General features: G+C 45.4%; 1 protein-coding gene across 6 annotated transcripts; it reads right to left on the bottom strand.

The window, feature by feature from the left end:
- Nucleotides 1-1,452: 1,452 nt before the first annotated feature.
- Nucleotides 1,453-12,089, bottom strand: LOC147977732 (cysteine-rich receptor-like protein kinase 6). 6 transcript variants are annotated; one of them, XM_087545924.1, is made up of 3 exons: nucleotides 11,115-12,087; nucleotides 1,836-1,903; nucleotides 1,453-1,723 (listed from the first exon to the last, which is right to left on the bottom strand). In XM_087545924.1, the coding sequence occupies exons 1-2, from the start codon at nucleotides 11,998-12,000 to the stop codon at nucleotides 1,866-1,868; spliced, it is 924 nt and encodes a 307-aa protein (XP_087402050.1). In that variant the 5' UTR covers nucleotides 12,001-12,087; the 3' UTR covers nucleotides 1,453-1,723; nucleotides 1,836-1,865. The 6 variants fall into 6 exon arrangements, 5 of the variants coding, with proteins under 5 accessions (XP_087402050.1, XP_087402051.1, XP_087402049.1 ...); XR_015617933.1 differs by having other exon boundaries at nucleotides 1,645-1,723; nucleotides 1,836-2,023; nucleotides 11,115-12,089; XM_087545925.1 differs by lacking the exon at nucleotides 1,836-1,903 and having other exon boundaries at nucleotides 11,115-12,082.
- Nucleotides 12,090-15,771: the final 3,682 nt, after the last annotated feature.

The raw sequence follows: 15,771 nt of genomic DNA on the forward strand, positions 1-15,771 counted from the left end.
CGGCACACAATTGAACAGGAGCACAAATGACAGCAACCCGACTGTCTGGAAGTATGTCTTGTACCACACGTAGTACTCCATCTTGTAGGCCTTCGTGTGAACCCTCATACGCACTGGATCCAACATCTGCCAACATTTTGATCAAAATAATCAATGACTTTTCTTCTGCAAAGAACAGAAAAAAGTTGCATGCATTTGATCATGTGCATCACAACGTACCTCTCCATTCTCAATAAAGCATGCACGATGGCCCTTGTCGAAGGAACGGTCGAGCATAGTGTACCAACGGCCGTTGTCATCTTGAAGAGCCCCACTCATAACAATTGCCAATTCAAATAAATTGTTTGCCAAGACAAATTGAAAAAAATATATGCATCTATCCACAACTAACCAACTATCCACTATGAATTTGACACAAAAATGAATTTTGACTTATCAATATTGATCAACTTAACAACATTACTGAACCAACAACCATCCATCCATATGCATTCATCAATATGAATCTATCTATCCACAACATTGAAAAATAAAGAAAATATGTATGTGAATCAACATAAAATAAACATCTATGCAATATGAATCAAACATCCATCCATATCCAATATAAATTAACACAAAGTATCCAATATCCAATTTTAATCAACACAAAATAAACATGTGTGCAATATGATCAACTTATTCAATATGAATGAATCCATATCCAATATTAATCAACCATCCATTTATATCCAACCATGCATCCGTATGAATCAAACAATCCATCCACATCCAACCATCTAACTACTAACCTACTCATCAATCAGTCAACAAAAATTGATGAAACTACATGAACTAGGGTACACCTATTTACGAATAATGCATAAAAAATACAAGATTTCTACAAAAACTAATCAGAGGGATAGCAAGAGGTTACCCCCCTTGTCGTGGAGGCATCTTGATCTACAAAAAGTGGTGTAGAATTGAAGGAGAAGGGTGTGGAGGGGAGGAGAGAGGGTCGTCACTGTTATTCTACGAGGTAGGAGCAGGAGATGGGGGTGGCTTGGTGGGTGGGCCCTGCCAGCAGTCCCCCTCCTCCTTTACCTGTTATGTATCCTACCGCCAGGGTCGATGTCGGTAGGGTATTACAGCCTACCGCCAGTGGCCCTGTCGGTAGGGTAGTAGTCCACGTCAGCTATAGGACGACTCTGTTTGCTCTGCCATCACCCCCTACCGCCAGACCCCCTGGTGGTATGCAGTTGTACTCTACTGTGATCAGCCCTGGTGGTAGGAAAAGAGTCATATTTGGAACAAAATTGAAACATGGGCTAGATCGTGCTTAACTTTTTTAAAAAGGGTCAAAACAGTGATTTCGGCCCACGGGGGCATTTGCTCAAAAAAAATCAGATCAGATCGATGACGAACAAAACCCGAGTGGTCCTGAGGTATGAAAGTAACTGTAAGAATAATCAATACACTCTTGAAATAGGCTTTCACCCCGCTTGATAAATATAGCAACCACCACGTCCATACAAGTTGTTCAAGTGCAGGAAATTAAAAAAGAGTTCTGTTGGGCAATAACACAAACACACTCAAAAGCAAAAGAAAAGGTGATACATGACTCCTTAGAGTCAGGAGATCAATGACTAGGGGGTGAAGCGCGAGGGAGGCCTACCACCATAAGATCATCAATCATGTTGTCTAGCTGGTCCTTGTCCTACTGCCTACATAGCGGGTGGCACTGCTGCAAAACAGAAAAAAATACAAAGTCAGAAGCACATCTCAAAAAGACTCCCTCGATAACCATCTTGTTACATATAGTCCATAGGGTTTGGATAATTGCCGCGAACACTAACCAGTAGAGGCACCTCATCCTACCGGTACAATCAACCAGAGCATCCAAGAACTCGCCCAGGTCCGGGCCCTGCCACTCAGGTCAAGAAGGCAGCAGGAGAAGAGAAGAAAATATGAGCCCCGGACTCGGAAACATTGCAAAGAAGACAAAGTCCATCGCACGCCCCATGCCGTTTCGCCACCTCCATACCTGAGTAGAGGCGGTCACGGGGGAGATGCCAAAAAAATATTTCTATCTTCGGAGGCTGCGAAGATTTTCACAAGTGGACGGTACACGCAAGGGTTGGTGCTGGCAAAGGGCACAGTATGCTGACCCGACATAGAAAAGCCCAGAGATGGTGAGGTGTCATGACACAACATTCAAGGACCCTGGTAGCAATGGTGGAAGAATGACCCGCAGCTCAATCCAAGCTAAGTTTCCATGGGGCCAAGTGTTTGTTGGAACAAGATGTTTCAATTCCCATTGTTGGCCGCTAAGAAAACCAAAAGCATCGGATATGAGAAAATCCCAAAAGGGACAAAAATGCGCGCGATGAGTTCCGATCGAGCCACAGGTCAAGCCAGAAGAGGGTACCCTCTCCATCACCTATGAAGACACTGATACCCAAGTGCTGCCCATTCTTGATCGACTGGAGAAATTTCTAGAACTAGGACCCCTCCCACCGATCACAGGCTAGGAGAGGGAGAACCTGCAGGTATTTGGATTTTATATGCTGAAGTCAAAGGCTCCCCTGATCCCTAAGGATGCGCCACACCCACCTCAGTATAAGGGCCACATTCATACGCCAAGACACCGCTATACCTAGAACCCTTGGTCCTTAGGAAAGCAAACATCAACCCACTTCACTGTATGCCAAAGAAATTAGTGCGACAATAACGCCATAGAATATTTTTGTTCCACGAGCATCCCAAAATTATGACCCCAAACAGTCGGTGTAATTTACCAGCAATAGCAAATATGTGGCAGCACACACAAAGAGAATCTAGATGGTGCACATGAGACGAGGATTTTTCCAAGTCCAGGCCCTTGAGATGAAATTCATGCCATTGAGATGAGGTAATAGCCCACTTCCTGCCTTTTTAGATTGTATTGATGGTTGTTTTGTACGATAGCTAGAGTTTATGGTGATACCTATTCACGATGATGATGATGATGATGATGATGATCGGGAGGCCCCTATCTCGCGTTTTTCATTAGGAAAGTGTAGGAGTGGTGCCACTTATTAAGAAGAGGAGTACAAACAAGGTAGTAGCGTCGACGTCTATCGTTCAACGGCCTCCTCCTCCAACGGCGAGAGAGTAAATGGTGGATGTTAGATATTCTTAGTCCTTGGATCAAGGTATTCAAAAAGAGCAAGTTGTTCTTGGCGATCATTGGCTGCCTGCCAAAATAAGCGCGGCAACTCCTTGTCGAAGGCGCCATGCACTCCCTTCGGGAGGATATACAACAACATCATATAAATCGGGAGGCTAGAGAGGCAAGAGTCGATGAGCATGTACTTGCTTCTCTTGGAGATGAACCTCCCGTGCCACAGCTCCGCCTTTGCCTTGACCCACCCTACTAGCGGGTCAAAGTCTCGGATCAAGGTCCCAGTGTCATCGAGTGCCATCCATAGGTAGGTGATTGGGAAAGATGACAACTTACAATTAAGGTTGTCCGCAATTCAATGCTGCTCCTCGGGCGGGTGGCCCAGGACCATAACCTCATTTTTATCGAAGTTGATCTTGAGGTCCGACATGGAATCAAAGCAAAGTAAGATGAACTTAAGGTTGATAATATGAGGTTCTGAGCCCTCCACCATGATCATGGTGTCATCTACATAGTGGAGATGGGTCACCGGACCTCTAGGTACCCCACCTCGAGGGATAATATGCCCAACCACACTAGAGATGCGGCTATCCATCTTAGCCTTCTCTAAGATAGCTGATAGGGTGTCCACCGCAAGGTGAAAGAGGGGGAAAATGTGATCCTACGCCTAGTGAAGACCTAAATTACAGAACTATTTTCGCATTAATACTGATAGAAGTGATACCAGTGATGATGCTCTACATGATCCCACAAATCCAACAATCATTGCACCCACTCCCTCTAAGACATGGAGGACGAAGGACCAGTCCAAGAGGTCATATGCCTTTTGGAAGTCTGGCTTATGAAACATTAACCTCATGAATAATCTCATGAAGCAACAAAATCACATCATGTATATAGCACCCTTTAAGGAAGGTGAACTGGTAAGTATGCGTGAGGTGTTCCACCACCGAGGAAAATCGCGTTGCGCATACCTTGGCAAAGATCCATTGGAGGACGTTAATCACATTGATCAACCTAAGGTGTCGAATGTCCGTGAAACCCACTAATTTGGGAGGGTAATCACACTAAAATACATGTGAGACATGTCCAAAGTCCCACTATAGAATACCTAAAATATGGGCAGAATCACCCCCTAAAGATGCTCCTCGTACTTCTGGAATAAGGTGGCCAGAAGGCCATCCGAGCAGGGCACCGAACTAGCCTTCATCTCCATAATTGCCTGGCCAATCTCCTCGGGAAACAATGTGAAGGTGAGGTTGACATTCTTGTCAACTGAGACCATGGCCCCAACCGGTTAATGCAACCCTTAAGCGGGGTCCCGTCGTGAAGAGCTCCTTATAAAAGGAGTCAATGTGGGTGGAGATATCTTTGGCATCCTCCAAGAGAACCTCCTCTTCTCAGAGGCATGGGATGGAGCACTTCTGATGTCACCCATTCGTGATGGCATGGAAGTAGACATTGTTATCTTCCCCTTCGAGATCCAATTTTGGTAGTTCAACTCCCGCTAGAAAGTCTCCTCGTCCTTGTAGATCTCCATAAGGTGGCCACAAGAGTGTACAGCTGAAGCCAGTCCTCAGCGGTAAGATCAACCAAGTCAGATGTCACATCTAGCATCTGAATATAGCCTAGGAAAGTGCCCATGTGCTACCAAAGTTCATCCCTCACATTGGCACCACGAACACACATGAATTGGCGAAAAACTTTGGCACAATGGTGCCAAACATCCACCGCACCGAAGAAGTGTGGAAGAGAGGTGGCCGAGCTGGCCCACTTTAGATAGACCACTTGCACGAACCTAGGCTAAAGCAGCCATAAGTTCTCAAAGTGGAAATGGTTTGAACTAGGGAGCTGATCCTGCCCCGAAAAGAGAAGGGGGGGGTGGTTCGAGCCCATCCATGTAATCGTGTGTGGGGAGAGGGAAGGCAACCTCCGACTCAATGAACATGAGAACCCGATCTAGCACACTCCGGATCGGGTCCACCTGGTTATTAGTCTAGGTGTGCCGCGATCCCACATGCACGATCTCTCTCACGACCAAGTCAACAATGCAGTCGTTGAACTACCATATCAAAGGGAGGTCCATGTTGGCTGAGCTTTTGTCTTCATGGGAGTGAATCAGGTTGAAGTCCCCACCCGCCTCCACCGGGATGAGGCTCTGCTCCACCTTGGATTTCAGCTCATCCACGAACACTTCAGACCATCGGGGGTCCGCGAGGCCATAGACAATAATCACCTCCCAACTGAGTTTAGTCCGTTTATGGGTGAGGGATATGCTCACAAATAACTCCCCATGGTCCAAATCATCTACGTTAAAGGTATCCTCCTAGAGACCTAGGAGGATGCCACTCGAGTTGCTGGTGGCCAAGAGCCACTGCCATGCGAACTTGTGGCAACTAAGTCTCAACATCTCAGGAATAGAGAAATCCTAACAGATCATTTCCCGAATTACCATAATCTACATGTCCTCTTGACTGACATAATCAATCAACTGAAGTTGTCGGCCCTCTTGGCCAAAGACCCTTATGTTCCAACATAGAATCTTCATTGGGAAACAATTTTGGATAGTTCCCTTACGAGTGAATGTTTGGGCCCTACCAAGAGTCAAGGGCCAGGACATAGCCTTAGGAGGCTTCCCACGCTCCCCAACCCGGGGGTCTCATCGGAAGTCTCCTCCCTAGAGGTCGCAGGGGGGGAGACCACTGCTGGACCCATGCTCCAACTGCACGGGTCTTGCGGGCTCCAAGGGCCTCGGCCGCTACTGCTCCCCCTAAGCACGAGACATAACAAGGGCCCCCTTGTAAATCTCCTTAACTTTGATCATGATGATTTTTTTGGAAATATGCCCTAGAGGAAATAATAAATTGATTATTATTATATTTCCTTGTTCATGATAATCGTTTATTATCCATGCTAGAATTGTATTGATAGGAAACTCAGATACATGTGTGGATACATAGACAACACCATGTCCCTAGTAGCCTCTAGTTGACTAGCTCGTTGATCAATAGATGGTTACGGTTTCCTGACCATGGACATTGGATGTCGTTGATAACGGGATCACATCATTAGGAGAATGATGTGATGGACAAGACCCAATCCTAAGCATAGCACTAGATCGTGTAGTTCGTATGCTAAAGCTTTTCTAATGTCAAGTATCATTTCCTTAGACCATGAGATTGTGCAACTCCCGGATACCGTAGGAGTGCTTTGGGTGTGCCAAACGTCACAACATAACTGGGTGACTATAAAGGTACACTACGGGTATCTCCGAAAGTGTTTGTTGGGTTGGCACGAATCGAGACTGGGATTTGTCACTCCGTGTGACGGAGAGGTATCTCTGGGCCCACTCGGTAGGACATCATCATAATGTGCACAATGTGATCAAGGAGTTGATCACGGGATGATGTGTTACAGAACGAGTAAAGAGACTTGCCGGTAACGAGATTGAACAAGGTATCGGGATACCGACGATCGAATCTCGGGCAAGTATCGTACCGCTAGACAAAGGGAATTGTATACGGGATTGATTAAGTCCTTGAAATCGTGGTTCATCCAATGAGATCATCGTGGAACATGTGGGAGCCAACATGGGTATCCAGATCCCGCTGTTGGTTATTGACCGGAGAACGTCTCGGTCATGTCTGCATGTCTCCCGAACCCGTAGGGTCTACACACTTAAGGTTCGATGACGCTAGGGTTATAAAGGAAGCTTGTATGTGGTTACCGAATGTTGTTCGGAGTCCCGGATGAGATCCCGGACGTCACGAGGAGTTCCGGAATGGTCCGGAGGTAAAGATTTATATATAGGAAGTCCTATTTCGGCCATCGGGACAAGTTTCGGGGTTATCGGTATTGTACCGGGACCACCGGAAGGGTCCCGGGGGTCCACCGGGTGGGGCCACCTGCCCCGGGGGGCCACATGGGCTGTAGGGGTGTGCACCTTGGCCTATATGGGCCAAGGGCACCAGCCCCAAGAGGCCCATGCGCCAAAGGATAAGGAAAGGAAGAGTCCTAAAGGGGGAAGGCACCTCCGAGGTGCCTTGGGGAGGAGGGACTCCTCCTAGCCGCACCCTTCCTTGGAGGAAGGGCCAAGGCTGCGCCTCCCCCCCTCTCCCTTGCCCCTATATATATGTGGGGGGTGGGAGGGCAGCCATACCAATGTTCTGGTGCAGCCCTCCCCTTCTCCCAAGTCCTTCTCCTCTCCCGTGGTGCTTGGCGAAGCCCTGCATGATTGCCACGCTCCTCCACCACCACCATGCCGTTGTGCTGCTGCTGGATGGAGTCTTCCTCAACCTCTCCCTCTCTCCTTGCTGGATCAAGGCGTGGGAGACGTCACCGGGCTGTACGTGTGTTGAATGCGGAGGTGCCGTCCGTTCGGCACTAGGATCATCGGTGATTTGAATCACTCCATCAACCCCGTTCACTTGAACGCTTCCGCTTAGCGATCTACAAGGGTATGTAGATGCACTCTCCTTCCCCTCGTTGCTGGTCTCTCCATAGATAGATCTTGGTGACACGTAGGAAAATTTTGAATTTCTGCTACGTTCCCCAACAGATTTTCTCCAACCGAGCCCACATTCACCACAGAACATGACGACACAATCCGAGGCGAGCTGAGATAGCTGATCTAGGGGGGGACTCGAGGACCGAGAACTGAGAACCCCAGGGGGAAGAGAAGAAAGCCTAAAGTACTTGGATCGAGGTTCTTGATTGTGGTCCACCATGCCACACGCTCGGCAACGGTTGGCTCCCCCACCCTATCCACGACCCTATAACGGACTAGTTGGGTGCTTTGATGGGACGCCTGCAGTGGAGCAGAGCATGAGCGGCGAGGAGTACGGCCGTTGGGCCAGCCACAAGGGTGTCAGAGAAGACCATGGCCAACTCCAGAGCAGGCGAAATCGGCGTCACCATAGCCAGCGTCAGAGCAGGGGGGGTGAGGGGGACCCTAGCGAGAGGTGGCAGCAGACTACCCTGGTGACTGAGGGGGTGTTTGTTTCCAGAGACTTTTTTGTGTAGGGACTAGAAAAAGTCCCTCTTAGAGACTTTTTTACCAAACAGGAGGAACTTTTTAGGGACTAAACCAGGCATTTGGGACTAAATGAAGAAGACTCTCAAGGAGAGTCTTTTTTGGGACTTTTTGGGACTTTTCCAACAATGCCCCTCCATGCATTTAATGGCCCGCCACCCCATGGTGTTGTTTGATTGTTATTTTTCTATATACTAGGGGCAACATGGTCATTTAACAATCTCTAGGAAGGGACTAGGGACTTTTTAGTCTCTGAAAACAAACAGGGAGGGACTTTTTAGGGACTAGAGACTTTTTAGTTGGGACTAGAAAAAGTCCTAGGACTTATGAACCAAACAGGGCCTGAGTCGACAAGGGAAGCATGACCTTAGACCAATGAAGGGTGCACAGGGGGCGATGGAGGGAGACCCAAGGCCTTGGTGTCGAGTATGGAGAGCTCCGGGGATCTAGGGACCTTGGAGAAGTTAGTGCTGTAGTGAGAGAGATGGGGTCCAGTGACCACTAAGGCGTTGAGAATAAGGTAATGAAGGCCCCCCACATGCACCAACTTCGTCGGAGCACTCCTGGAGAGGGGGCCTGCGCTGGTAGGAGCTCCAGGCGAAGATAGCAGAGCTGGAGCAGCAGCTAACATGGAACTCAAGGCCAGTCGGATGCATCTGGACGATGCATGCCGCTGCGTAGTGGGAAGCATCCCCACACAAGAGGCTTCAGCCGATGTGTCGCACTCGGAGTAGTAGTGGCCTTTGATGCCATAGTTGTAGCACTTTTGCTCCGCAAGTCTGAGTCAAGGACGGGACGGGCTCCACCTAAGCCGGTGCACGCCCATCACGGGGGATCTCGTCAGGCAACGGCATGGGTGGGCACTCTGGATCCCTCTTGTGCCCTCTTCTTAGAGGGAGAGTGATCTCGGTCAGCGTGCCATGTACTAAATCCGCCACGGGGATCCTGTCTATCCCTTTAGAGACCCCTTACGCCCCAAGGTCCGGCTCGAACCCACGACACCATCCATAGGGGACGACGGGGTCGGGATTCGCGAGTCGTGCGTCGGGAGTCGAGAGAGCGCTGCGCGTCCAAAGCAAAGGTAGAGGAACGACGGGGAGAGGCCAAATTTGGTGTTTCAATCCTTTTTGAAAACTTCCGCATGATCTGACCCCACATGCAAAAAAAATCAGGATCTGATCCTTTTTTATACCGCCACAGTCTTCGGCGGTAGGATATAACATGCTACCGCCACGGTCTATTGTGGTAGGGTTTAACTGCCGTCACATCGTCATAACATGAAAAAAATCCTACAATCAAGGTTCCTGACGGTAGGTCATTATACGGTACGGCCTATGTCCTTGGTGGTAGGGTCTACACCCCGCAGCACCCTACAGTGGATCAGCCATACATATACCCCCACGACCCAGCGGTGCGTGCCACCCTTTGTATTTCGTAATTATGTGGCTGCAGGCGTGCATACTTTAATGAGCAGGAGGAGTACAATGCTGAACCTGCCGACCAAATTTGCCATAGTGATCCATGCTCCCCATCCTCATGTGCCTGCTTATGCGCTAGCTCTATTTCTCTGCCACTCTTCTTTTCTCTCGTTGTTGCTTTGCTACGTGTTGTTCCAGCTAGAGGCCTAGGGCAAAGGGCCTAGAGCGGCAGAGAAAGAGACCTAAAGGAATGAGAAAGAGTAGAGTGAGAAATGGGTAGTAGTATAGTATATTTGTGCCATGGAATTTGACGCATGACTAGGTTAATGTTTTGGGATGTCTGGGGCAATGCAGGGCAGGGAGGCAGGCTACTCTGTTTTTTGCGGCCCAGTGCAGACCCTATCACTAACGATTCTAACGGTAGGGTATAATGTCCTACCGTCGAAAACTTTGGCGGCAGCATATTTTTCATGTCCCGGCGGCGTGACGGTGCAGTTAAATGCTACCGTCGGAGACTTTGGCGGTAGCATGTTATATCCTATCGTTAAGGACTATGGTGGTAGGAAAAAAGGTTAAATCCTGATTTTTTTTACATACGGGGTTAGATCGTGCTAATGTTTTGACCACGGGGAGATGCACATGGATCCAGCGGCCCGTTCATGGCATGGGCGCCGTGTTGGGGTGTGTGTGGGGGGGGGGGGGGGCACCGTCGCCAGCAGAATAATTAATACACTACTCCCTTCTTTCCGGTTTATAGGGCTCAGTTCAAAAATCTCACCAACCAAGGTAGATGTGAGTGGTGGAATACTTTTTGTAGTTTGCAAAAGCATCTAATTAATGCTCTTATTTTCTTCAAAAAATTATGTTTACCATGCATTAATTGCAATGCATGCATGCATAAAGTACATGCATTGGTCAATTTTCTCTTAATACTTGCATGCAAAGATTTAATGCACCTTAAAATCTAAACATGTGATAGGGAACAAGCAAATTGAGCCTTATAAAATGAAAAACTAAAATTTTGAGATAAATTTTATAAACCGAAAAGGAGGGAGTACCATTCTGCATACTTGAGTCTACTCCTAGCCTCCCACAAGGTCGCAACAATAAGTACTATAATTTTGCAATGTCTCTTTCAATTACAGTATGCTAGGCGTCAATCAGTCCACTGGTGTGCCGCTCTGACTTTAATACTTTGCACGAATCACTCTCTCGGTTCTGAAATACATGACATCCGAAAAAAGCTTCAGTCAAGCTTCTCTATCTTTAACCACTAATTGTAACAAACTGCTCCAGTTTATCAATAGAAATTTTATCATTAGATTTTAACGAAAAATAGTTTCCAAATCTAATTTTTATATTATTTACATACAAATTAATATAAAAATTAATGGTCGAAGTTGCAGATATAAATGTCATGTGTTTTAGAATGAAGGTACGGTACTAAAACAATCGATACGGATAAGTATGCAATCGATCGGCAGGTAACAAGTAAGCCATATGCACATAGAAGATAGAATACCTGCAGTCTGGTATTTGGACCGGACGGGAGAAGGAGGTGGCGTTGGCTCCGGGGCGGTGAGCTTCAGCATGGGGCTGCCGTCGTAGAACTCGTGCACCTCGAACCTGAGGTTGCACCATACCGCGAGGATCCGCCCTCCAACGCTGCCGTTGAACACCGCCGGCATCTCGTCGATGAGCCCCTGGAGGCACTCGCGGCACCGGCCCGGCGCCTGGTCCGGCGTGCACTGCACCAGGCCGTTGATCCTGTGCACCAAGTCCTTGCTGGGGGTGGTCGGGAAGCCCTGGTCGGAGACCATGACCCCGGAGGCGTACCTGGTCGTCGCGTTGAACGCCGCCCAGTCGGAGAGCGCGCCGACGAGGCTCGCTACGAGCGCGTCGAACCGGCCGGTGTCCCGGGGGGCGACGGAGTCGTCGCTGGCTCCCCAGACCTGCACCTGCCGGTTGTCCGGGCTGGTGAGGAAGTCCCGGAAAGAGTAGCGGACGGTGCAGCGGTCGTAGAAGATGGATACGTCCTTGACGCCCATGCACCTGCCGAACGCGACCTCCGGCGCGAGGTCGAGGCAGGAGGACGCGCACTCGGTGCCGTTGGTGGTGTCCCCGCGGCAGAGCCCCAGACCCCACACCATGTCGGGGCTTGCGCCGACGACGGCGGTGGCGAAGCCCACCGGGAATAACGAGTGGGAGGCGTTCGCGGCGAGGGACGCAAGAAGGCTGCGGACGTTGGACTGGTAGGCGGAGTTCTCCCCGTAGTACGTGCCGTTGTCGCACTTCCACGTGACGAGCTCAGCTCTGGCGGCGGAGCCGGCGGACGGCTTTGGGAAGCTGGAAAATGATAATAATAGTAGCACGACGGCGGCAGTGCATACGGAGCGGCGTATGTCCATGTTGTGCAGCGGCCGCCCGTATCACCGTCAGACGAGGCGTAATGGTTTTGCGGGCGCCCCTACGTCTTGCTTTACGGTTTTGCTAGAACTCGTCTAGCTGAGGTCTAGTTATGTCTCATTCATCTTTATAGCCATTAGATATGATGCTATAAAATATGTGTGTGCTGACGTTGGTTGGTACTCCTTTATATCTGTTTTTGTTTTCCAGATAGCCAAAATTTGAACAAGTATTAAAAAGTATTGAATAAGAATTTGAAAAATGTTGTACAAGTATTTTAAAAATGTTGAATAAATATTAAAAATATTGAACAAGTATTTGAAAAACATTGAATAAGTACTAGCAAAACCACCCGTGCGTTGCAACGGGAGAAAAAAATATCATAATCTCCGATGGCCATGATACACTATCTCTCGATTTTGTGCAATCGTAAATAAATTTTTAAAATCATGAACATTTTTAAACTCGTAAACTTATCGGAAATAGTGGTTTTTTTTCAAATTCATGAATATTTTTTACAGATTTTTGAACATTTTATAAATTCATGAACATATATATTATTTGCGAATATCTTCAAAAAAATTGTGAACATTTTTTGCGACATTTTTCTTGAATGGATGAACATTTTTTTGGAAATTCGAGGAACAAATTTTGAAATTCACGAACATTTTTTGATTAAACCAACGTTTTTTGAAATGCATGATCATTTTTTGAATCAATAAACTATTTCGTAAGTCACGGATAGTTTTTGAATGTTAGGATATTTTTCAATTCATTAACATTTTTTGAATTGAGGTATTTTTTGAATTTTACTAATTTTTAATACACAAACTTACTTTTAACAATCGAGTAATGTTAGGATATTTTTCAATTCATAAGCATTTTTTGAATTGAGGTATGTTTTTCAGTTTTCCTAATTTTTAATACACGAACTTACTTTTAACAATCAAGTATATTTTCCGATTCTACAAACATTTATGAATTATTAAAATTTTATTTCAGATTCTCATTTTTTTAAATGGACCTTTTTTGGAGTCACAAGTTATTTAAAATAGAAAAAAGCAAAGAGAAAACGGAAAACTAAAAATAAAAATCAGGCCTCTCGGACATGGGCTGGCCCAAATAGACGCGCTGTGTCTTCTACCAGCGCGCAGAGCAAAGTATAGAAGGTTTCTACTACAGGGGCCTGCTCAGGCGGGGATTCCTCTGTGTGAAACATTTTTTTTATCTCTTATAGATGGGATCGGTGAGTAATACTTTGTAATGTTGGGGGCAATTTCGATGACGTACTGCCAGAAAGAATAGCCCATTTATTATTAGGTATAGATTAAAAAATGTTGAACGAGTAAAATGTTGAACAAATATTTGAAAATGTTGAATAAGTATTTGAAAAATGTTGAACGAATATTTGAAAAATATTGAATACTTATTTGAAAAACTTGAATAAGTATTAAAATGTTGAACAAGTAATACGACAATTATTTTCAAAAAGTGTTTCAGAAATGAGCTATCATATGTGAAATTTCAGGGCTTTCAAGTCAAATAATCAATCTTGTGGCCACATTCATGGTATAGTTTGTTCAAATGATCTCATATCGTGCACAAGGGTGCATATTGGAATGGCAAACAATGTTGCCTAAGGAAGTTTTCATTTTCTTTGGACGAAAAATCCATTTTCTATTTTTAGGGGCCAAAATGAGTCTTTTTTGTGAAGGACCTACCATATATTTGTTGCAAAATTGGACCAAATCAATTTTCTAAAATATTAGGCCATATTTAATGTACAATTGACCAAATGGTTGGGTGTCAAAAGATTTGATCCATCTCTCGTGAAAAAGACAAATTTTCGCCGATTCAGAAGGAAGTGGGTCAAGTCTGAACTGCAGCTGCCTTATAGTTTGCTCACGATTTTTTCCAAAAATCATTTTTAGGTACATAAGTATCTATTTAATCTGAGATACATGGTTTGGTGGCGAGACATCGAGGTTTGGACGGTGGCCGAGGGCCCCAACTCTAGAGCGCGCAAACTAGCATGCCAGTCACGTGGTCACAGCCTGACCTTGGTGTTGAAACGCGTTCTCGGCGCCCTGGGTATGTCTGGTGGGTTGGGCACTTCCCAGATAAGTGTTACAAAGAAGAATACAATAGAAGAATCTCACAAGGAGACTGAACTAAGCTTAAATATGAATTAGCGGTCAAGTTTTGATTAGCAGTGGGGGAAATGCACATGGCCAACGGGCCCGAGTTTTGGCTAAGGATGATCATCTACTAAGGATACTGTCTTGGCAAATTTTCAGCTCACATGGAGGAGCCTAGGTGGCACTTGCTTTGCAAAGTACCACACTGGACAGAAATATCAATGTTTAAGCTGGGCTTAAATGAATGAAGGGATTGAGGTGAAATTTGGTGGAGGATGGTCATTTGGGCATTGGAAGGCACTGTAAAAATTTGATACCATTTGGACATGCCAAAGTGGTACTTCCTTCACAATGCTCTTCTTTGGACAAAAACTTGGGAAAATTATTGAGAGAAATTGACTAAATGAAATAAGCTCAAATTTGGTGAAGGTAAGTTATATATGTAGAAACATGCCCCGGTAAAGTTTCATAAATAATTAAGCAATATAAAACATAAACTGAAAATATGACAAGAATAAAAGATTGGATGATGAGCTCACATGGATTGCTGGATAAAAATAATAATTGGAGAGTGATTATTTGAGCATATGAAACATTTGGAAAAATCCAAATCATTTGGATAATCCTAGTCAGTACTTCCTTCACAAAGCTTCTCTCTGGATAGAAATTTTGGAAATTTGCTAACGAAGATTTACTAGACAAATGGAGTTGAATATTGGCATGTGGCAATGATTTGAATATGGAAGAGAGCCCAAAAAGTTTTAGGGAAATAGGAGGGGTCTAGATAGCAATGTGTGTCAATCTGGACAGAAAATATAAATTGATGTTGGGCTCGCATAGTTGATTGGAATGAGCTGCAATTTGGAGGAGGATGATAATTTGGGCATATGAAGGCACTGTAAAAATTTCATAGCATTTGGATAAACAAAAATAGTACTTCCTTCACAATGCTCTCCACTGAACGAAAAATTAGGAAACATATTGAGGGAAATTGGATAAATTAAATGATCTAAAATTTGGTGGAGGGAGGTTCTATGTGCAGGGTCATGTACTGGTAATTTTTCAGCAATTATAAAGCAATATAGAATATAGTTGCTTCATAGACTGAAAATATTACCAGAAACAAAGATCGGATGGTGAGCTCACATGGATTGTTAGATGGGGCTAAAATTTGGGCATATAGAAGATGTGGCAAAAATTCAACTCATTAGGATATGCTTAGCTCGTACTTCCTTCACAAAGCTTCTAGCTGAACAGAAACTTTGGAAATTTGCTGCGGAAGATTTACTAGGCAAATGGAGATGAATTTTTTCACGAGGAAATGATTTTGATAGGAAAGTGAGCCCAAAAATTTTGAGGTCAATCAAGAAAATATAAATAGCACTTTCTTCACAAAGTGATGTTCTGAACAAAATAGGTAAATAAATATTTTTGAACTAGGCAAGGAAGGTTTTTGGCATATATGAGGAATATATGATCCAAAGAATTTATGAGAATTTTCGGGGAATTTTGAGAATGACATAAATGTATATTGCTTCACAACCTACTGTAAAAATTGACACATGGACATGACATATAGGTAAAACTGATCAGGTGGTGCCTAGTCATAGTAATGCAACACAATTTACAAGGCTA

Source organism: Triticum urartu, chromosome 3A (genome assembly GCF_056163025.1).
Source record: "Triticum urartu cultivar PI428250 chromosome 3A, HENAU_Tu73, whole genome shotgun sequence".
Taxonomy (NCBI): Eukaryota; Viridiplantae; Streptophyta; class Magnoliopsida; order Poales; family Poaceae; genus Triticum; species Triticum urartu.

Excerpts from the sequence above, each read along its gene's own strand:
- LOC147977732 (XM_087545923.1), bottom strand. The coding sequence starts at position 12,000 with ATGGACATACGCCGCTCCGTATGCACTGCCGCCGTCGTGCTACTATTA. Across the intron at positions 9,835-11,114 it reads GTCCAAATACCAGACTGCAG|GTCTCTTTCTCTGCCGCTCT; the intron begins GTATTCTATCTT and ends TCATTCCTTTAG.